Below are 24,756 nucleotides of genomic sequence, written 5' to 3' on the forward strand. Positions count from 1 at the left end.
AACATAAATATTTGTATATTAGACTGGGAGTTAAAAGGTTTGTAACTAAGACTAATTATTTGCCTTTTGTTTAAACTGAACAGAAGTCTTAAACACAGTGATTGTCAACCAGGGTGCCACAGCATGCTCTTCAATATTAGCACTGTTAGGTATGCAAACGTGATTCACAAGATAAACCCGAGATTTCAAAAAAGAATCCATAATGCATGTCTACACATGCATTTAAGTGTGACTACATTTAATGTGCATTAAGCTAATGTATACTAAGTGATTTTTTGGCAGGTGTCTGCACATGCAGGGACTTACCACTAAAGTTAATGCACTTGGCACTAAAGTTAGTGCTAGCTCTCTGCAGCCCTGCCACGTGCCCCTACTTACTGGGCAGACCCGGCACTAAAGGTAGTGCCAGGTTGTGTCTACATGTGCATTAATATGCTTTAACTAATCGCAACTAGATTTGATACCTATATTTTCAGGTGTCAAATTTAGGCACGATTAGCCTAATTTCACCATTTTTAATGCGCATTAAGGGTGTGCACATATAGACACGTGCCCGTAATGCATATTAAATTAGATTAATGCACATTAACGGGTCTCAGGTAGACATGCCCATAGAGTCAAAAACATTCTATCTATGTTCTTTGCAATAGAAGAATTGTTCTATTATTTTTTCTGTAGTCAATAAATCAGCAAAAACTAAGAGCTGGCATTTTCCAAGGGGTGCCTTGATTCTACCAAGGTCGAGAACAACTACCCTAATGTGTTTCACTTTAAAGCTATGGAGAATAAGAGACAAGTTATGTTAAGAACTTACTACACAGCTTGCAAATCCAATTCCACCAAGCTTGGGGCTGATATAATTCCACACACCAATGCTCCCTCGTCGGATTCGCTGGCCCACAGAAAGTTCCAGAAAAAACAGTGGAATCCCTATTATCAGCAGCAATATTAAATATGGCACAAGATATGCTCCTATGGAAACAAAAGCCAACATCATTATGAGGATAAGAAAGAGCATTCCAAGTCAGCAGAAGGTTTTTAAAGCCAAGGATACCATTCAGGTTTTAATTTTTGTATATGGTCAAGATAATATTTGAAAATTTAGGAAACCAAATAATGCCATATTTTAAAAGTGTTCTCTAGCTATAAATGGGTTGTCTATGTATTGGCAGGAACTTCCAATCAGAAATATTTTTCCCTTAGACACAACAAACAGCAAACAGCTTAATGATTTAGAGAAAGGCAGAAAAGAAAAGAAAAGAAAAGAAAAGAAAAGAAAAGAAAAGAGGAAGGCAACCTAATGTCAGAGGACACAGAAAAGGCTGAAGTACGCAACACCTTTTTCATCTCAGTTGTCACAGGCACAGTCAGCTCCCAGACTACTGCACTGGGCAGCACAGTTTGGGGAGGAAGTTAGCAGCCCTCAGTGCTGAAAGAACAGTTTAGGGACAACTTAGAAAAGCTGGACATGTACAAGTCCACATGGCCAGATAGAATGTACCCGAGGGTATTGAGGGAGTTGGCTGATGTGATTACAGAGCCACTGGCCATCATCTTTGAAAACTCATGGCTATTAGGAGAGGTCCTAGATAACTGGAAAAGGGAAAACATACTTTTCTATATTTAAGAAAGGGAAAAAGGAGGATCCAGGAACTACAGCTACCTGTCAGCCTCACCTCAGTCCCTGGAAAACTCATGGAGCAGATGGTGGAGGAATCCATTTCTAACCACTTGCAGGAGAAGAAGGTGATTAGGAAGAGTCAGCATGGATTCACCAAGGCAAGTCTTACCTAATCAACCTGATTGCCTTCTATGATGAGATGACTGACTCTGTGGATGCAGGGAACAAATGGATGTACCTTGATTTTAGCAAGGTTTTTAATACAGTCTCCCACAACATTCTCCCAGGCAGTTAAGGAAGTATGGGGCTGGATTAATGGACTGTAAGGTGGATAGAAAGCTGGCTGTAGCATCAGGCCCAGAGAGTAGTAATCAATGGCTTGATGTCTAGTTGGCCACTGGTATCAAGCAAAGTGCCCCGGAGTTGGTCCTGGGGCCGGTTTTCTTCAACGCCTTCATCAACAACCTGGCAGATGGCATACAGTGCACCATCAGCAAGTTTGCAGCTGATGCCAAGCTGTGGGGAATAGTAGATATGCTGGTGGGTAGGGCTAGGATTCAGAGTGACCTAGACCAATTGGTGGACTGGGCCAAAAGAAATCTCATGAGGTTCAACACAGACAAGTTCAAAGTCCTTCATTTAAGATGGAACAATCCCATGTACCAGTACAGGGTAGGGGCTGGCTGGCTAGGCAGCAGCTCTGCAGAAAAGGACCCGCGGGTTACAGTGGACAAAAAGCTGAATATCAGCCAACAGTGTGACCTTGTTGCTAAGAAGGCTAACAGCATATTTGCTGCATTGGTAGAAGTGTTGTCAGCAGAGCAAGGGAAAGTGATTGTTTCCCTCTATTCAGCACTGGTGAGGCCATACCTGGAATACTATGTTCAGTTTTGTGGCCCCCACTACAGAAAGGATGTGGACAAACTGGAGAGAGTCCAGTGGAGGGCTACAAAAATAGTGATAGGGCTGGGACATGACTTCTGAGGAAAGGCTGAGGCAACTGGGCTTATTTAGTCTAGAGAAGAAAATACTGAGAGGGAATGTAATACCAGCCTTCAGCTACCTGAAGTGGGGTTCGAAAGAGGATGGATTAGACTGTTTCAGTGATAGCAGATGACAGAACAAGGAGCAATGGTCTCAAGTTGCAGCAAGGAAAGTTAAGGTTAGATATTAGGAAGAATTTTCTTGCTAGAAGAGTAGTAAAGCACTGGAACAGGTTACCCAGAGAGGTGGTAGAATCTCAATTCTTGGAGGTTTTTAAGACCCAGCTGGACAAAGCCTTCATCACTGGGATGATCTACACATGCATGGATGTGCTTGTTGAACCTTAATAAGATTTCTTTTGGCCCAATCCTCCGATTGGTTTATGTCACTCTGAATCCTAGCCCTACCCTCCAGCATATCTACTAATCCTTCCAGCTGACTGTCATCTGCAAACTTGCTGAGGGTGTACTCTGTGCCATATTCCAGGTCATTGAGGAAGACATTGAACAAAACTGGCTCCAGGACTGACTCTTGGGGCACTCCATTTATTACTACTCTCTGAGCCCGATGCTACAGCCAGTTTTCTATCCACTTTACAGTGCATTCATCCAGCCCTGTACTTCCTTAGCTTGCCTGGGAGAATGTTGTGGGCGATGGTATCAAAAGTCTTGCTAAAATCAAGGTATACCACATCCACTGGTCTCTCCTCATCCACAGAGCCAGTCATCTCATTATAGAAGGCAATCAGGCTGGTCAGGCATGACTAGCCCTTAGTGAATCCATGCTGACTGTTCCTAATCACCTTCTTCTCCTCCAAGTGCTTAGAAATGGATTCCTTTAGGATCTGCTCCATGAGTTTTCCAGGATGGTCCTGCTTTGAGCAGGGAGTTGGACTAGATGATCTCCTGTGGTCCCTTCCAACCCTAATTTTCTATGATGCTAAGAAAAGAAAAGAAAAGAAAAGAAAAGAAAAGAAAAGAAAAAGCTCCCTCCCCTGCTCTAAAATAAACTACAACAAAAAACAAAGTAGAAGTCAGCGCTACTCATGAGGGGCAAAATGTTCCTTCCTGGTTCCTAATGGCTATAAACAAAAGCCCTAAAGCATGGGATTACTAGACACCTGCCACAATACAGAAAACTTACCTCTTTGCTCCAATATGGGAATTGCAAATACATATTTCACATATTACACGTACAGATAGTTAAACCAGAACCTCCACTGTTATCATATTATCCCTTCCATAAATTTATCTAACTCAGTCTTGAAATGATTCAGTTCCTTTGCACACATTATTTGGCTTAGAAGAGCCATAGCACATACTGGGTTTATAATCAGCATCATTTAAGATATTTATGATCAGCTTTTCTTTAAAACTTGTGTGAAAACTATCAGAACAGCAAAAGTGAATATTTATTTCTTATAAAGGACTGTATTGAGTTTGAACTAAAACATTCTGCATACCATTATATTATTTACCATCATAAAGTCTTGCTCAAAATGTCTTGTATCATGGCACCATTGGGGACAATTTAGTTCTTGAGTCTCTCATCAGGTATTGATGTTAATATGGCATTTCTTTAAATTGGCTTTCAATGTGGGGCTGGTTGTCAGACATCCTTATGACATGCCCTGTCCAACAAAACCTGTGCCATAAAAATATAGTTACAATGCTGGGGGTGTTTGCTTAGGCCAGAACGCTGGCATTTGTTCTTCTGTCCTTCCAATTGTTATGGCAGATTTTCTGAAGACATCGCTGAAGGTAACATTTCAAAGTTCTCAAGTATTTCCAATATATCATCCAAGTTTCACACCCATGTAGCAGGGTAGGGATGACAACAGCCTGGTAAGCAAGAGGTTTAGTTTGGGTGCTAATATCATGATCACAAAAACAGTTTTGGAGGTGTCCAAAGGCAGCACTGGCAATTTTTGTCTCATGTTGAGTACTGTCATCTATGTTTATTTTACATCATGACTATTTAATGTAAAGCCAGGAAGATCAGTCCTGTAATCAACAACTTTTCTCTCCTAGGAAGTGCCCATAGAATGGACCTACAGTTATGCTCCATTTTTCCAGATTAATGAAGCTTGAATTATTTTCTGCACAGCTGTGCAGCTTCAACAAGAGTGAAGGCTGTTTCTACCTTGAATAGCTATAAACTAGTATGGCACCCCCCTGAGAAGTAGGATATATGTGCTCAAATTCCTTCATGCTGAAGAGACTAAGGCTTCTATTTCCCAGATTTTCCATTCCTGAGTGGGTGCTCAAACAACTGAGCTATTATGTAAGAGAAGAGTACTACTAGTACATCTACTTCCACTTCATTTTGTGAAAGTGACTGAGGAGCCTGACTTCATTACTGTATTAGGATGGCTTAGAACATGCATCAACCATCTCAGAGGGCTGAGGTAGCAGAACATCTAGCTCCTAGTTAATACACATTGCTAATAGTAATCACACAGGCAATTCTAGGGCATGTGCAGAAGTAGAAATCTAGAGAATGTTAAAAGTCATACCAGGAGGTACTAAGTGAGTTTAGGCACCTCATGGTTTAATGTGGCAACTGAATGGGCAGTTTTGGTACTTGAGTTGTGCCTAAGTCTTTCTTGGGAATTCCAGACATTAAGAGGATTCCAAGCATTAAGTTCTTACATCTTCCTAGGGCTGTTTGAATTGGATTACCAAATCAACAGCCACATCAGTAACCATGGGTAAAAAAAATAAGCAGGTTTTCCACCTCATGCACTGGGTTAAATTTGGAAAAGCTAAAACAAATAATCGACTTGGAGGCTATGCAGGATCTATTAGATATGTTAGTGCAACCTGACAGTATTTTTTTGTTCATTAAACTCTTAGGAACTGTATGTCACCTTGCATTATAAGTATGCTACAAAGATTCTAAACATGGCATTACTCTGAAGCTAATTACAGTAAATTAATTATGAAGACAAATTAGAAAAGTATGATCCAGCAGAAAAGAAAGTTATTGATCTAATACACTCCACAGTCTGTAGCACACCCTATTTACTGTTCTGTCATTGGCAATTAGTGGCTTGCTTTTCACTGATGTAATACTTATGATTGATCATGATTTATTCAACAAAGTACATTTCAAACTCTGAACAGTATGTTAACTGTCAAGTACTGGCAGAACTATTATATGATTTGGAGATAATGGCACTTACTCAAAAATCGTACTTTCTTATTCTGAATGTATATGCCTTCAGTTGTAATATAGTATTACCCAGTTCCACATAGATTTCATAGACATTAGGGCTGGAAGGGATCTCGCAAGAGCATTGGGTCCATTCCCCTGCCCAGGGGGCAGGAAGTCAGCTGGGGCCAGATCACCTCAGCAATATAAGCAACCAAGCATTTCTTAAAGGTATCCAGAGTAGGTGTTTGCACTACTTCTGGGGGGAGTCTGTTCCAGACTCTGGAGATTCAGACGGTAAAGAAGTTTTACCTTATGTCCAGTATAAAACGGTCTTCCAGCTGTTTGTGACCATTAGACCTTGTCTTCCCTTGGGGTGCCCTCGTGAACAGGCGTTCTCACTTGTTACTGATGCACACCCCTTATATACTTATAGGCTGCTACCAAGTCACCCCTGACCCTTTGCATCACCAGGCTGAAGAGTACCATGCCTCTCAGCCTCTCCTCTTAAAGCTCTCTTGACCTCTAATCATGTGAGGGGCTCTCCTCTGGGCTCCCTCAAGCTTCTCCACATCCCTTCTAAAGTGTGGAGTCTAGAATTGAATGCAATACTCCAGCTGCGGCCTCACCAAGGCCAAGCAAAGTGGGAGGATAACTTCTTGCATCTTGCTTGAGATGCATCAGTAGTTGCAAGCCAGAGTTTTATTTGCTTTGCCAGCTGTGGCTTCGCATTGGTGGCTCATGTTAATCTTGTGGTCAATCACGACCCCCAAGTCTCTTTTGGTCATGGTGCTAGTGAGTGTAGCACTGCCAAGCCTGTAAGAACGATGTGGGTTTTTTCTCCCGAGCACCTTGCATTTCTCCATGTTGAATGCCATTAGGTTTTGATCTACCCACCTTGTGAACCTGTCCATGTTGGCCTGAATCACCAGCCTATCCTCTCACATGACTGCACTTCCCCGTATTTTGGTGTCATCTGCGAACTTAGCCAGTCTCCTTCTGACACCCAAATCGAGATTATTAATAAATATATTGAATAGTATTGGTCTGAGGACTGAACCCTGGAGGACATCACTGGTCATGATGTGCCATGATGACTCAGTCCCATTGATTATCACTCTTTGGATCCGAGCATGGAAGCAGTTTCCCAGCCATCAGACCGTAAGTTTGTTGAGGCTGCAGTTCCCAAAGTTTTCCATGAGAACATCATGGAAGCCAAGTCAAAGACTTTTCTGAAATCCAAATATATGACATCAACCTCTTCTCCTTTGTCCAAGTGATGCATCACCTGGTCACAGAAGGAAATGAGGTTGGTCAGGTAAGATCTACCTGCAACAAAGCCATGTTGGCTATCTGTCAAAATCTTGCCTTCTGATAGCCTGTTGTTGATGGTTTCTTTGATGATTTTTTTCCAAGATCTTTCCATGGATTGAGGTCAAAATGATTGGTGTGTAGTTCCCTAGATCTTCCTTCCTTTTTTGTTGAAGATAGGCACCACATTGGCCCTCTTCCAATCTTCTGGAACCTCTCCCAAACGCCACAAATTCTCAAATATCCTTGCCATTGGTTGTGCTATGATGTCAGTCAACTCTTTTAGCACTCTTAGGTGCTAAATGGATTTAACTACAAGTTTAATGTTAAGTATGTGATTATAATTATTAATTATTTTGCATGGCGGTAGCAGCTAGGGCTTGAATTTCAGTTCCATTGTCCTCGGTCTTATATATTCATAAAATTAAAAGCTGGTGCCTGGGTCAGTTGCCCTATTCACCCCTGCCCTAGTTATGCCACTATGCTGTTTAAAAAGTGAGAGACAAGAAGTGGCTCCAGGAAACAAATGTAAGGAGTAAAATATACCAGAGTTGATTGGAATAGCACAATATGCAGCAATCCTGTTAAAGTGAAAGAAATGACTTACATAGCTAAATTTATCTATGTACTTATAGACCTCATTAAAATGCAGTCATTTTCACAAGACCCCTGAAAGGTGACAAAGTATTGTGGGTGTAGAGATACCCAAGGGAGATGTAAAACGGAAACTTGGGTACCAGAAGCTCCAGGCTTGGACTCCATATAGGATTCTTTTTAGCCTTATGTATTACATACTCTTGTCAACAACATAAATTAATCCATGAGAAATGTCATGCTTCTGTAGACTGTTTCTAGTCTATCTAGTTCAGTTTAAGATTACTTAATTAACTCTACCACAATGCAGTCAACAGAGTGGATCAACATTTAAGTATTTTTTAAAATCACTCCTAACTGGCTTACCCAACATCACACCAGTGGTAAGTACTACAGAAGGAACTGAAACCAGATCATCAGTATACCAGTTCATAACCTTATCTGCGAGGTTTTAAAGTAAAGTGCAGTTTTGAGCCCTGTGTTGAAACAAGGCCTTCTTGAGCTATATTTGTAGGCTGAAAGATAAATCTTATAGGCCAAATCTCTTAGAATACAATCCTGCATTTAATTTTAACTTGTGCAATCCTGCTACTTCCATTTGATCAGGATAGGCCAAAACAGAAACTAGTATATTTTCTGTCAGACTTTTTTTGTGGGCAGATACATAATGAAAGATCTACATGTCATTTTTACATTATCACAAGGAGAAATATAAATGTTTTCTTTCCCATACATGAAAATTTGGTCCAAGCATGCTGGAGCATCGAATCACTTTTATTCAAGCCAGTACAATGGTGGTTGTATTTCCTATTGGTATCCTATATTAAAGTTGCAACAGCTTACCTTATCTTCATATCTTGAAATAAACATACTGTCAAATTAATGATGTGACCTTTTATACATGACATTTCAGCACTAAAGTGTTTTGCCATATAACAAATGTCACACTCTCTTCCTCATATTTCATCTTGATTTAATTGGTTAGAGGAATAAAAACATGGGAGGAAATGAAAGACTAGGTCTCCAAATTATGGACCTGACCCTGCTCCCATGAAAGTTAATGACAAAAATCCAAATTATTTCAATGGAACCTAGATTCAGAATTAGGCGTCCTGCACATTCTAATTCTTTAAACTTTGTATGGAATATGAAACAATAAGTATTTTATCTCAATGAAAATTATATATACCGTTTGCTGGGTTTATTGCTAGAAACAGAACAAGAACATTGGTTTTGAGTTAAGATTTTGTATACATGGTTTGAAGCATATATAATGATCTGATTTATGCAAATAGAACAGTTAGCAAATAATTAACATGGCAATCAGGCAAGTTATCATAAAACTCTTTCATGTTATTAGATACTTGCATGCTTGATTCGTAGTAACGATGCTGCTATCTATCCCTCACTCCTGCTATGTTCAGAGAAATCTAAAATGCTTATTTCCAAATTTGTTGAAATTCTTGTTTCTGATAGGGGTTTTTTCCCCCTTTCCCTAACAGTATCCAATTCTGCTCACATTTAAATTAAAATAAGTTTTGCAACTCCTATGGGCACAACTTTGCCCTAATACCTGTTGCCTATTTTACCCCTAACAAATAGAATCTTTAGCCTAGTAGCTAAATTGAGCAACCTTTTAAAAAATGGACTATTATATGCAGGGGAACTCTACCCTCTTTTTACTCCCCTGTGCAAGATGAAGTTTCATTTCTACCTGGGAGAACTTTTACAATCTTTGAATTCTCCTATGCCTGAAGAACGGCATTTGGGCCCAAAAGCTTGCAAAGAAAGAAAAAATTGTGCTACTATTTAGTTGATCTAATAAAACAAACCGCCTCTACCCCAAGAGTTTTATTTCCTAGGTATATTTTGTACTCTAAAACAATCATCTAGAATGGTTTGATGCTACTGCCATCAGTTCTGAACTGAAATCCTGAGTAATGATTTTGGATCACCTGGATTAAACCTATCCAGGTATGTTAATAAAAGCTTGTTAGCTTGTATTTGTTCACAGCAAAAGCTTGTTCATGGCATGTTAGAAACAACTTCATTGTTAAGTATTATGACCTAAATAATGCATTCTTAAATAAGTATGTCATGGTCAAGTATGCACAAAAATGAACACCTTGAAAAGAAGTTCAGGTAGAAAAATAATGTTGACATTATCTAAGCATTTCCAAGGTCTTATATTTTGTGCAATTTTGTGTAATTCCTAATGCATGATTGTGACTTGTTTGGTCTTGTAAGGCTTTTCCTGGGTCCAATATTAATAACTTTGGTTATACTTCTTACATACCGCAGTAAAATAGCTGAATACGCTGCCCTTAATATAGTAGTATTTTATTACTATTTTTCATTACAACTTTCCCTAATTTCTTTCTCTTCTCCCAAATTTCTATCTTTTCAACTTCTTTCTTATTTAAACTATAAGTGAAAACAAAATTTTAAAGAATGACCTTTAATTTAACAAGTTAATATAATGTTGTGCTCATTACTATTAGTGAACATTATAGACATCCTCCACAGAACCTAATACAGTAAAAGTCAGAACATTTCCACTGAATTTAATGGACCAACTATGACTTGCAAAAGCTTAGGGTCTGGCTGATATAAAATAGCATTTTTTCTATTAGAAATTATTTTAAATATTACATTTTATTAAGTAAGCTTTTTGCCTCAAAGATGACTTTCAGATTTAGATTCAGATTATCATGTCTTAATTGTATATTATTATATTTATTTGGATATTGTTGTTAGAATATTGACATACAGGAGTTATGACTACCGGAATAATAATGCATTTCCTTTTTTTGCCTAACTTAATAATAGTAAATAAATTATTCAAAATAAACAAAGACAAAATAAATCACCAGGAGTACTCATGTGTATCTGTCTTGTGGTATAATCACATCTAGTGCAGATTATCATTCCCTATATCTTGACAGAATTAATTCTTGTAACAAACTTATAAAGTCTGGAAGAACGGTTATCAATATATTAAGTCACTATGGATAAGGTTCTATGGAAGAAAGTCAAAAGTGAAAAAAGGCCCAGGACAAAAGGTAGAGAAAGAGACTTACTGATTAAATGGATTAAAGTAGATAGAAAGACCTGTAACTGTAGATAATAAAATGTTCAGAAACATCCATGGGTATGCCTACATTGCAGACTGAAATTTAACAGAGACAATTTTTGTTCAGAGATCTGAGATAACTGTAACCTTAGAAACAAGTTAGCTGCAGGACAGAAAGCTTCATGCTTCTGGTGCACATGGTAGCTTGTTTAAAACTAGCTTAGGTAGTTCTATGCCAATGTAGTTCACAGTGGGTGCATCTGCACATGCACTTTACTACAGAGATAACTAACTAGTTCCACAGCAAAGCATCACAGTCTGCAAATGCACTGGAATTAGAATGCAGTATATTAATTCACCCTGCCATAGGATAGTACTGTCTAGGATAGTACTGACGGGGTCATTTATTCCACTGAAATGCACGTGTAGATGGTGACTGGGGATGCCTGAGGCATGAGGGTGCTACAGTGTAGGAGATGTCTGCTGTCCAGCCCTGCACTGTAGCACTCTTGTGTCCCAGCCATCCCCCTCCACCACCTGATGCCACCACCCAGAGGCCGGGTCTGATTCCTCGGACCCCTTGCCAGCCTGGGACTGCTCCACCTGGCTCAGACTGTGTGGTCCCGGGAGCAAGTGTAAACACTGTGCCTGGGAGCAGCTGAATCCTGCTCGAACTGCACCAGAGTTTATCACATTGTCTTAATGGCACATGTAGATAAACCCAATGTCTAATTTAATTTAATCACCAATTTTATAGAGCTTCACTGATGGATAGGATAGTAGAAGCCGAAGCCAACAGGCCTAAAACTAATATTTTTCCCAGGGAAATATCTATAAAAATGTAAATCAACTCAGAATTTTGCCTATATTTCTTCCTTAATTTAGGTTAATGTTTCACATTTTCACTCCTGTGAAAGATAAAAATACCAGTATCAAGTTCAAAACTAACAGAAAATTGTACTACGGGAAAGTTTGTTAAATATATTTTGTTTAACAAGTTTTCCCTTAAAACAGTACAACTTTGCGTACATTCTGTATGTGTATGTATATTTCTTTATCTCTCTCCACATATATAGAGATACAGAGATATATATCTATCTATAAATAGATATAGATAGACATATCTATCTATACGTTCATTTATTTATAAGACATCGCTGATAATTTCACCTAAAAAATTATTCACTAAGATATTCCCTGGTTACATTTTTATCAAGTATACATAGTTTACAGATAAGGAACACAATAAAAGCTGTTTAGGTGAGACAAAATTTTACAGTAATAAAAATTATTTTTTCAAAAATGTTCCTGAAATAGACTTTAGTCAAATAACCTTCTCAATGCAAAATTACAGGATAGTTCTGACATTTTAAACAGATTTCATGGTACACTAAAATTCAATAACAGTATCCTAACCAGCATTCAAAGTACTCTTAGGGCCTCTCTACATGTGCAGGTAGAGGCACAATGGGCTCTGATGTGCGATCCACACAATCATGTCTCCTGCCGTGGCACACATGTATGGCAGGAGGTGCAATTGTGGGATTGCGCATTAGATTCCATTGCACCTTGCCACCAGTGCAGGGGGAGCCTGGGATCATGATCCTGGGTTCCCCCCACACTGGTTCCCACCGCTGTGAGACCCAGAGCTGATGGGCCCGTTCTGCAAACCCAACACCTCAGAAGTCTCACAGTAACTTATTGCTTCTTTATCACACCATTAACTGGTTGAACATGTAGATGGGTCACAATTTGAGGTGTGGTTATCTGGTTAATCATGCCTTAAGTGTGGCATGTAGAGAGAGCTTTGAAAACACTGCAAAACACATATATTAAATAAAAGTGCATGTGTTTATTTACAACTTGGCTTTATGTTAGCTTTAATTAGGAAATGGACCAATGGATCTTCTCTTATCAGAAATCCTCATCAGAAACTTACCTGTTCCCAAAATAACTTAAGTAAAGAAAGCTATCCACTGTAAGAACTGTTATTAGCTTTCTATTTGCTGGTTTCAGCCACCTTCAATAACCATCTTCTTTTACACAGAATAGGAGTTTCCATAATAACTTACTCCCTGCAGGGAGCAAATGTTGTGTTTTACATGGCGATTCACCATACCCATATTTCATCATTACAGCTCCACAAGCCCAGATTTATATTGTTAATAAATGAAATATACATTATTCTTTTCTTACTATCTGGATTAATTTAGTATTTGCAGGCATACGCTGGCACAGTACTTGTACAGATGCCTGATCAGTTAATTGTTATTCAGTCCAAGGAAGGTGGGTGATAGAATTAAGTAACAAATTTGCAAAATTTATAGACTACCACTAACCAAGCGTTTTGCAAAAGAACAGTATTATCTTTGAAGAATATACCCCTGTAATGCACACTATGCAGGACTGAATCTTGAAGGCTGAAAAAAGATGCAGGATATGATGACCCTGAACAGTTACACTTTTCACTAACTAATAATTAAATTCATTCATGTGAGCTAGAAATAATACATGATCAACCCAGCTCTACCCATATACTTCCTACCAAGTATCATTCAAACAGAAAGAATGATTTTCTATGCAATGAAAATGTACGGCTTACAAAAACACTATACCCAAATTCAGGTTTCTCAATTGGAACTTCCCAGTTAGAAGAAAGGCAAAGAATAAGGACCCATAGGCCACTGACAGATGTGCAAAAAATAAATTAAAAAAGCACTTACCAGAAGAGGAAGTGTGTTAATTTGACCCGGTTCCTCAGCACCTGTATACACTGGGTGCTTCAGCTGAGCTTCTTGGTGCTTTTATCTAAAGCTGATTCAACCCGCTACTAAATAAAAACACCCAGAAGCCCTGCTGAAGCGCCTCATCTATACAGACACTGGGTGAGCTGAGTCAAACTAACATGATGCCTCTTTTGGGCATGAGCTGTGCTCAGCACAGGGCCACACCAAGCAGAAAGTAAAGTGCCATTTTTTTCACATCTGTAAACAGCCATAGATATGAAACAAACTTTTTATCTCATGAGTAAAAACATAAATGAAAGTTAAATAACAGCTGCAAAGGCTTTCAGTAATTAAATCTAAAGCATATGGGTTACATTTTTACATGGATCAATATACTCAGTTTGAAGTGAATGAGAGTGGGACACCTATACAAGGATATAAGGATATATCCTATTGTGTCTTTTTATTACAATTATATCAATTTCAAGCCAGATCCTGGTAGGACAATTTGAAGTGTCTGAAGTATGGTGAACATTCACCATAAGTAAAAGTTTTGTTTTAATTTAAAAAAAATACGTGTGTAGTAACAGAAACATTCATTTTCAATAAAGCTAAGCAATGACCATACCAGGGCATGGATTAATATGTTATTACTGACTTTTTTAATGGAAGAAAGTTTGCTTGCCTAATGCATTGCAATATAGCCAACAGAAAAGTAATATTCACCTCAATGTCTGTTCTTCAGCATCCATCCTTGTTCAGATGCTTAGTTTTTATGGACAGCTTAATTTTTACAGACTTTACAGACACACATTTTAAGCCTCTTTTTTATAACTGTCCACAAATTTGTGGATGGTTGGCAATCCCACATATTATATACTTTATGACTGAAGTCATTCACTACATATAAAAACTTTATTACAGTCCTATGATACTTGCCTGTTTCACAAAGAGCTAATCATAATAAAGCTATCTAGTAAGTAGTGATATAATTAATAGGTAAGGGTTTGATGCTTAGTTATGCAAAAGTCCCACTTAAATTGTTCTGGTCCTTAATGTATTAACTTTATTTATCCTCAGAAGGTCCTTAACTGACTTAATGGCCTCATCATTTAGTTTTCTTTTTTGTTTTACTACTTTGATATTCTTAAGCATTTTCTCAGCTTAATGTTTCTTTTTAGTATCTAAACAACATGAAGAACACTTAGCATAAATGGCCCTTAGAATCATGTTCTTCATTTGGTACATGCCATGACCCATCCACAGGACTAAGATTAGAAAATATTTATTTTCATATAAAACAGATAGCTATCTTAATAGAAACATTTCTGTTATAGCGTACTAGGCCAAAGAAGCTCATCAGAATCATTTACTATCTCCTTCAGCAGATTTCTCTCTCTAAAATAAAGATAATTTACTATTTCATTATAAATGGGCAAAATTTAAAAGAGAAATTTAAGAAGCCGTATAAATGTATCTGTGTTTTAGAATGAAATCAACAGGGCAAATTAGTGACCACCAATCCTTACCTCCACCATTTTTCTGACACAGATATGGGAATCGCCACACATTCCCCAATCCCACGGAGAATCCAACTTGTGCCAGAATATACTGAAGTTTGCTGTTCCAAGCTGGTCTCTCATCCTCTACATCTGACCCCTCTTCAACATCTGCATCTTTATCTTCCTGATCATCAACCATCAGTTCGCTCTTCTTAAAGGCATCATCTGAAGAATCTTCATTAGAGAGAAGGTCCTTAACTGACTCAATGACCTCATCATCTAGTTCTCGTTTTACTACCTTGCTGTTCTTAGGCATTTGCAATGAAAAAAAAGTAGCTGAAGAGGATCAGTTTTAGTTCAGGTAAGCTCACAAGCTCAAGATACAGTTCCCTTCTCTTAAGCCCAAAATATTAATCAATGCACTGAAGAGGATGTCAGATGAGTCCTTGATACTGAGTGATCAAGAGAAGGAAGGCTTCTGGTTCTAAATGTTTGATGTACCATAAATACCTATGAAATGGGGAAAAAAGTAAATGAATACATTATACAAGAAAACTTCATTTAGAAAAGTATATGCTATGGTTTATTATTTTCAATTTATCTCCATATAACAGGAAAACTGCCTATCTTTTAGATGGCAGGGGGTTTTCTGGGTTTTGGGGTTTTTTGGAGAACTTTTTGGAAGAATAAGAGTGCTGTTCCTTTCCTCAAAAATAAAAAGTTAAAGAGACATTATCAATTTATGGTGGTCCAAAGCGTACTCTAGTTTTCAGTTATAATAATTCACTTGAGACTATTTTTCTTTCAAACACTGGCTTAAAAACCATTAAACCATTGAGAATGTTTATGGGGTAATAAGCCAGTCTCAGAGTGGCTATGATGTATACTTTGTCATAAAATAGATGTGGTAGTTGGAGTGGTAGTATCTATACATATAGTTTGTCATAGACTAGATGTGTTAAATAAAATTTATAATATCAATCCACAAATAGAATCCGCAATTCTATTTCATTTATACAAAAAGCTTAATTTTATTTGTTTAAATTATTCTTCAATTTATAGTAGTTAAGAAATACTATTTCACCTGTTTTCAGCAACTGTTTTCTAGAATTCATACATCAGTTAGATTATCATATTTATGGTATAAATTAGTGCATTAAAAGAGTGGAAGATCTATAATATCTATATGCTATAGACATAACTGTATACTATGGGTTTTGAATCATGATACATTCAAAGCAGTGTAGCCAGCCTTTAGAGTAAACAAGAAGCAGACAAACAACATAGTGGTCTACATCCATATATATCACTAAATCAGTGTGGCATTACCCTAAGAAAAATCAGGATGCAAAGGTCACGTATCTAGAGCTATCTGTTATATCCAGTTACTACAGACTATATCACCCGTCACCTACTGCTAGCAGATATCCTGGAACACCTGATCATCTTACTGTGGACTGCCTTTAACCAACATAATATACATTGGTATGGCAAGCAGATGTGAATTACACTAACTTAAATAGTTCATGTGTCCAGTCCCTTATAAATATAGATTTTAAGAGACAACCATCTGCTACTAGTGAGCTGGTTTGGTGGCTTATATGATTATTTGGGGAAAAGAAAATACCAGAATATAGACTAAAACATGTGAGGAGCTGGACCCAGTTCTGTTTACTATCAGAATTCCATTTTGAACATATACATCAGTGCAGGCGGAAGGGTGCGGAGGGTCTTGGTTTCACCCCTGGGAGCCAGAAGCTGGGCTGGAGTCCCTCAGCCACACCCCACAACCCCAGTCTCCAGGGGCAAAGCCAAGGCCCAGTGCAGGTTTCCCCTGCTCCATCCTCAGCTAGCCCAGAGACAAAGGAGGGGGCACGGCTGTGGAATTCCAGCCATGCTCCCCCGCCTTCCCCTGCACCAGGCTGCTCCCAGCTGCGGGTCCAGTGTCAGGCCAGAGAGGTGGGCTTCCCCACCCCCCTTCCTCAGCTAACCCAGAGGCTGAAGTAGGGGTGTGATTGGGGGAATTGCCAGGCTCCCAGCTCTCTGTAGTGACCAGCAGGCTGGGAGACGTGGTCTAGCACCCCCCACACCTCTCCAGGTACTGGTATGGACCACTGCAGGGATCTGGATGCCTTTTCTGCTTGAAAAGGGAACATCAGTTCACTTGCTTATCAGTTCAATCCATGAAGTTTAAAGATACCTGCAAAGATTGAATCGATTCAGCTTCAGGATTTTTGACTATCGGTGATTAGCTTAAGTCAACATTTCTTTTCACAGTGTCTTGCAGTTGCCCTATTGAAGGTCAGTTTTATATAGTCCTCATGGGAGCCTTCAGACTGTAAAGCAGAAGTACATGAATTCTTAAAAAGTATAGATAGATCTGAGTGAATATTTGATTTGGAAAATGCTTTGCAAGAACCTTTTTTGCCTTTTCTCAAAAGATTAAATCCAACTTAATGCAGAGGTCCAATATAAAAACATATGCAAATTTTAAATCCCTAATACAGGTCTTATAACCAGGGATTAAGTAACATGGGAGAGTTTTGTACGTACTCTCTAAAGTGGATAATTTTGCATAGGGTTAATCGGGGGAAAATCATACATGAAAACTATGATTTTGGACTTTCTGGTCATCAGGTCAGCAGTACTGGAAAATATGTCATGGCCCAGTAAACCCAGGCATAACTTGAGATTTGCATGATACCACTGGGAATTTCAGACTATTTGTACAATTTCAGAACATTTGAACAGACACCAAGTGTCTCAGGGCTACACCTCAAGTCTTAATGCCAGATGATAGCAAGGAAGGAAGGTCCACCCCGCCGCCTCCCCTACCCTCACTTGGCCTATAGCTAATTGAGGAGAGTGTTAAAAGAGCAGAGCTGGACTAAGTACTATAACCTTTCTTGTGAAAAATCTTGCAAAATTAAAGGGATGTGATGCTAAGGAACATGGCATATGCCTGATTTCCTATGACCTGATGCTCATAAGAATTTTCTCATCTCTCTTAATCCATGGAGCTCAAATCCTCTGAAGTCTTTTTAAGGCTACAGGAAAGCAGGGAGGAACATGCTGGCACATATTTTTATTTTTTTCTTCTGAATCCTGCCTACTTTAGGATGTTATTTGCCTAGGCATCTTCCATGCAATGCAGTAATCCTGACTGGGTGACTTCATCCTTTTAGAGAACAAGTTCTCATGTTAGACACATAGCACCTGAATGTCCCCACGCAGCACCTGAATAATGACCAAATAATATTAGACCCAAAGCACTTTCCATTTGTAAATGCTAGTGAAACACATACAGCACTAACAATTCAAAGCCTGCTTTAGGAATAGTTCAAAATGAGGATTCTCAATGAATTTACATTAATGTGTATATTGCCTGCCTTGCTACCCGAAATGAACCTACTAGTCTAAAGTAGTGGTTAACTTGCATAATCCCTACACTTGGCTGTTTTTTGAGACCCCTTTTCCAGTTCCTCAGGTGCATTCTTTTGAATGCACCTGAGATTCCTCAGGCCTATGCCTCCACTCTTCTTTTTTTGGGACATGGGAAGTAGAGTATAATAAGATACAGTAATTCTCTACTTGGTCTCCAGGTTATGAGCTGATGGTTACTAACTCTATAGCCAAGCAGACGAGTGGGTTTGGCACCTGCCAGAGTTCTTTTCCTACAGCCTGTAGACTGTAACAGAATGCAGTGACACAGATACAGCTGCTGCAAAACAAAATAGGGCTTATTTTGCTAAAAATTAAATAGTGTTTGAAAAAGTAGATTTAAAACAACCAAGAGACCAGGATGCAGGAACTATCACCTACAATAGGCATTCTCCTTAAACATCTAGACAGACATGAATAGGATTTAATGTCACCTATTCACTTCAAAACCATATTACACTTTGCTGGCTGCACATCTCTGTTTTCTCTGTGTCACCGCACTACAGTTTCCTCTCTCCTTCTCTATATAACAGACCCTGTCTTTTGATCTCCAGACTTTCCGTTTCAATAATCTGTCACCACTGCTTAAACTAAGAAGACTGCCTTTGGTTATACAGCTTGCTATTATGTATCCTTTGCCTTTCCTTCCTGATTTCTTTAATAACATTTTTTGACCTAGCAAATAATAATTCCATAGCAAATAATCTATCATAAAAAACACATGAGACGTGATCATAATCTATACAAAATAGTACTGATATTCCCCAGTTCTCTAAATTGACTATAAAACCCTACAGAGGTAAAATGTTTTTTAGAAGTTACATATTTATTTGCTACTGTTTGTTTCATAGTCTAATGTTGCTTGTGCAGGGTAATATACATGGGCATTCCAGCATGTGTTGAACCAGAAAGGGGTTTTGATTTTTTAAAGTATTTAAACAGGTTTCTAAGCAGGAGCTGGACCATATACAAAGAGGATTTTGGTGAGGAAGGTAAATTGTTGTACAAAAGGGAACTGAGAAGAATGTATATCGTAATTGTAAAATGACAGAATGGAAGAAACTGTTAGGATCATTTAGTTCACCCACTCGTAGTTATAGGATTCACTAATCTTATATTTCCTGCATTTGGTTTTGTGTCTCTACCGAAAGAATCCTGTTACCCTTTGTGTACCTCAATGGCACTTTTCAAACCATATATGTGGCCTTTCAGCACACACATACAGTTACTGGTAGTATCACCTCCCATTACTCATGCAATAGGGATCTGTAACTAGAGGTGCACCGATACATTGGTCCCATATCAGATTGGCACTGATATAAGGAAAATTGACAGTAGCAACAATCGGCTTTTTTTGGTTGATAATGTCGCTGATGTGGCTGATAATGTTGCTGATAAATGCCCTGTGCAAGCAGCAGCTGCAGCGCAGCATGCAGGTGGCCAGGAACACAGCCTGGCAGCATGGAGTGCAGCTGGGTCCAGCTTGTAAATCTGTTGTGAGGGAAGGGGCGTGGGGGTGCAGATCGAGGCTCCGGCTGCAAGGGACGGAGCGGGGCTGGGACTGAGGCTGGGGCAGGGGCAGGCACAGCACAGCCAGGGTGGGGCTTGGGATGGAACCACAAGTGGCTTATTCAGGGGAAGTGGGGGGGTCAGCTCCCACCACTGCACACAACCCAGGAGGGCATGGGGAGACGTGTGCCCCCAGATCTATATGCAGAGCAAGGGCGAGCTGCTGCTGCTCTTCCCAGAAGGGGGCTGAGCCAGGCTGCACTCAGGACAGGCTGTGGCATCACTGGGAGGGGAAGTGGGGGGGGCTATGATGAATTTTGAGGCAGCTGCAGCCCCTCCCCGTTGCCACCCACCCAAATGCAGCCTGGCCCAGCCGCCACTGGGAAGCGCCTGGTGCAGCCCCTGGTCTCAGCCTGCAGTGGCAGCCTGCCCTCACCACAGGGGCAAATCTGGGGGCACATGCCCCCCACCATGTACTCCCAAAATGCAGCGGGAGATCCCACCACCTTCCCCTGCACCCACTTGAGGCTCTGTCCCACACCTCACCCCAACCAAGGTGGCGGGGTGAGCATTGACAATGCATAGGGGGTGCACGGAGGTGGATGTGTACCCCCTGAGATTGGCCGTGCACCCCCTAGAAGCATCAGCTGTGAAACTGGAAGTGACGGCAGAACTGCACTTTTGGCGGTTTTGCCACTGTTGGTTCCAGGCTTGGCGATCAGCTGCTGGGGAACCCCCCTGCCCACTGGTTGGCAATTTGGTGCCTCCCCATACTTGGGAGGCACCAGTCACCCATGGGGGGGTGTCTGTGTGGTTGGCGGTGAGTGTGTGTGTGGTAGGGTCTGTGGGGTTTGTGAGGGGGTGTGACTGTGTGTGGACAGTATACGGTACATTGGGGTGTATATATGTGGGGGGATTGTGGGGGCAGCGTGTGGGTGTGTAGGCTTTGTGGGGTGTGAGGGAGGGTGTGGGGACCCCCACACACTCCCCCCGTGATGCAGAGCCCCTGCTGCCAGCGGCAGCAGGCAGGGAGTGCTCAGGGCCCACGCAGGCGCTGCTGCCCAGCGCCATGTTTCTCTGGTCAGTGGTGCACATGGTGGCAAGGAGCGCAGCCAGACCAGCCTGCCTCTATTATGCAGGGCTCCCTGCAGCGCACGTGCAGCTCCTGGCACTCGCACACTACCAGGGGAAGCCCCACATAACAAAGCCGGCTGTCTTCCCTGCACCCTGCCATGCAGGTCCCAGGACTCCACTGGAAGTGAAGGGCAGCCCCGCCCCCTGCTTCCAGCAGAGTCCCAGGACCTGCACAGCAATGTGTGCAGAAGGTAGGCGTTTCCATCTTATGGAGATTCCGCCAGTGGTGTGCAAGTGCTGGAAGCTGCACGTGTGCCACAGGGAGCCCGGCCCGATAGAGGTGGGCTGGCCTGGCTGAGCTCCTTGCTGCCATGTGAGGCACTGGCTGGAGCCACATGCCACCGGGCAGCAACACCTGCGTGGGCCACAAGTGCCTGCTGCCTGCAGCTGCTGCTGCTACCACCAGCAGGTGGAGTTGTGTGCCAATGTGGGGAGTGTGTGGAGGGTCCCCACACCCTCCTATCCTCCCTCACACCCACACTCTGCCCAGCCGAGCTCCACACTCCTGCCACCCCCTGGGCACAGGCTCCACACTCCCGCCAGCCCCATGCTCCATGCTCCCTCTGCCCCTGCTGCTTCCCTACCTGCTGCCCGGAGTGAGTGCTGCAGCAAGGACATGAGGAGGAGCCTCTGGATGCTGAGGAAGCTGAGCAGATCCCCCCGTGGCTGCAGCAGCAGCCCCACCCAGAAGCTGCAGGCTGGCTGGGCTGGACCCTTCCACACACAAAGGTGAAAGCGAGGTACACGGGCTGGGTGGGGTACAATTAGTTAACAAGTGCCTGCAACCCAGATAAAATTGCCTGGTGTGCTGAATCTGGCCCATGGGCTGTATTTTGCTTGCCGCTGAGCTACAGGGTGTGTGCCTTGGTGAGGTGCCTGCTCTTCTGGCATAGACCCTTGCCCCTAATAAGGTATAAGGTTCCCCAATACTTTCCATTCATTTGATGGCTATTAGTGAAAGGGGCAGTAATTCAGCTTTAAAATGGGCACTAGTTAATGCTTAACCTGTGAAAAAGAATGTATAGCCCTGTGAGTCTACTGAAGTCCTGTGAGTCTACTGGGACTATAATCAGTAAAGAGTATGGTGTTTTCACTAAAATTTCAAGGATTATATACTAAATATTTAAACTAATTTAAGCTGCCAGAGAATCAACTAAACTTTTTAAATATGACATTCAGTTTTAAAACTTACCATATGGCTAATTCTAGAAATAATTCTGAAGGCTAAAAGAATCCTACCCAATGATTAAAAGGTTAGAATTGTATTATTTCTTTTTAAATAATGGCACTTGTATAAAGGGAAAATTAATGCAGAGGAAGTAATAATGTTAATTATAATTGAATTTTCTAAAAAGTTCATTGTTCTACCAAATGACCAATATCTCAAAATGTTATGAATCCTAGCTTTACAGTTTGCCATATCAGATTAATTCTTACTCAGTAAGTATTTTAGGAAAGTTTTGTCTAATACACAACTTAAAACATTTTTTTATCTGGTTCCTGTTGATACATGTAAATGTTGTCTTTTAACTAAAGCAGGATTAATCCAACCTCATAGTGGGGGATTAGTTCTTCATTGTTTTTAGGAACAAATCTAAGGAGAAAAATCACAAACACACAGTCTTTTTGAGCACTCCTAAAACAATGCACAGCATATGACATCAGTAAAAGTGGAAGCCAAGTACGTATTTCAACAAACTCATGGTACCATTTTTCAACCAGAAACTCATGTAGAAAACAACTGAAATGAGTGTATGCCAGTATAATAACTATGGGAAGCAAAACAGCAGAAATAAAACTTTTAGTGTAGGACAAACATTGTCAGAATTATATGAATAACAGCTACTGTAGGAATATGGAAACATGGTGGAATGCCAGTCCCAAATGAAATATGGTTATTGAAAAAAAATGCTGTCTAGAAAATACAGAAATAAAAGATGTGTGGGTAGCACTGCATAACAATGAATTGGTAAACTGTAATGAAATAAAATGCGATAGCATTAACAAAACCAAATCTGTTTTGGTAAAAATTGCACTAGAGAAGTTCACTAAGAAAAGACCATGTTGACGGTTTTTATAGACCAGCGGCCTGTGAGTGAGGTATGCAGAGAGACCTCTATGAGGCCAAAAGAGTATTTAGAAATAGGTAAACTTTAATTTTTTCTGATAGTGAATAAATATCAAATGTTACCAATAACAGTAAAACACAGATATATTTGGATGTGATAATCAATAGATTTTTCTCTCAAACGGCCATTCCACCTGTGAGAGTTTAGTTTTAGTAAGTAACAAAGATCTTAGGCTGCATGCAAGTGTTCAGATAAACCAGTAAAGTTTAGTAGTTTAGTTTTAGCAGATGGAAACGCTAAATGTAGAACCCTGTACAAACATTTTGGGGCCAGCTGCATGCTTTACAGACAGCTACAAAAGGCACCCAGCCAGTGGGCCCCATAGCATGTTTTACACTGCCTGGAAACAGCTGACAGCACCCAGAAGCACAGGTGAGGGCAAGTGGGCTTTTTGCTCCAGGGGGCCACACACCAGTCCTCACAAAAGCCCATCCCACCCTCTCAGCTGTCAGGGTATCACCCAGAGCAGTGGCCGCTGCAGTGGAGCTTTGCCTGAGGTACTGTTGGGGTTATGACCATGGGAAGCCCTCCCAGAGTAGCCAAAGCTAGGGGAACCTTTACCCCCCTAATACTTCAAAGCCAGCACCCACAGCCCCACACATGGGGCTGAGAGCACACAGCTCTCAACTCCTGGGGGCAGGCAGTAGGAGAGCAGGCCGTAGGTGTAGGTGGTGGGGGGAAGGTGGTGATGGGGAGAAGCAGCTTGACCCCTGGCCCTGCCCTCCCACACTTTGCCCCCTGACACCTGCCCCCTTCAGTGCTTGCCCCCCTACTATCTCACCACTGCCTTTGCCCCATTACCTGTTCACCCTAACAGCCTCAGGCTCCCATGCCCCTACTGCCTCTTGCCCAGACACCTGTTCCAGCTGCCTGACCTACCCCTGCCACTCCAGAGCCTGACCAGAAATTCATGTGGCTATGTGCCACATGGTGCCCCCCTCCCACCCGCACCACTGCTACCAGGTTGGGCAAGGTTGGGATGAGAGCAAGCATGTGCTGCTTGCCCTTCCCCACAACCTTGTTTTTTAATCCAAAACAGGGGGCATTTCCCCATGTTAAATGAGGGGAGCCTTTTCTTGGAGTTGAGTAAAATTCAGTAGTGTTTCTACAAGTGGCACTGTACACACCCTTAAAGAAGAGTTCTTTATGAAAAGTACCATTGAATCAAGCACTTATGAGTTGAATTAGTTCAGTTTACATTGCAGGACAGATAAGAATGGGCCTACAACTAAAATTTTGGTCTTCAGAAGAACAAACTGAGAAATTGAGGAAATTCATTAAGGAGGTCAACTGGATTCAGGAGCTCAAGTATTCAAATGGTAAAAAGTCATGAAATTACTTTATATCTAAAGTCGATTTGTAGGTGGAACCCGCCCAATAAAAATTTGTGGGGAAATAATGGATGAATAATTATCTCCAACAGCATATTAAGAGTGAGTAGAGACTACAAGGAATAGAATAAGGGATTAATCTATAAGGAGAGGTATCATTCAGAAACCAGAAAGTGCAAAAATAAAGTGAAAATAAACAAAGGCTTACTTGAAGCTGGATGCCAAAAGCCTCCAAACAGATAATAAAA

At 40.8% G+C, this 24,756-nt stretch overlaps 1 protein-coding gene across 2 annotated transcripts in view; it reads right to left on the bottom strand.

Moving 5' to 3' along the window:
• SLC6A15 (solute carrier family 6 member 15) overlaps nt 1-24,756 on the bottom strand; it is a 65,466-nt gene that overhangs the window by 26,363 nt on the left and 14,347 nt on the right. For both annotated transcript variants that reach the window (XM_019514813.1, XM_019514812.1), the window contains 2 exons: nt 14,992-15,474; nt 815-972 (listed from right to left, as the gene is read on the bottom strand). In XM_019514813.1, coding sequence (XP_019370358.1) covers nt 815-972; nt 14,992-15,280 — 447 coding nt within the window. In that variant the 5' untranslated portion in view covers nt 15,281-15,474. The remainder of the gene's footprint in view (nt 1-814; nt 973-14,991; nt 15,475-24,756) is intronic.

Source organism: Gavialis gangeticus, unplaced genomic scaffold (genome assembly GCF_001723915.1).
Source record: "Gavialis gangeticus isolate Ggan-Ray unplaced genomic scaffold, GavGan_comp1, whole genome shotgun sequence".
Lineage (NCBI taxonomy): Eukaryota > Metazoa > Chordata > Crocodylia > Gavialidae > Gavialis > Gavialis gangeticus.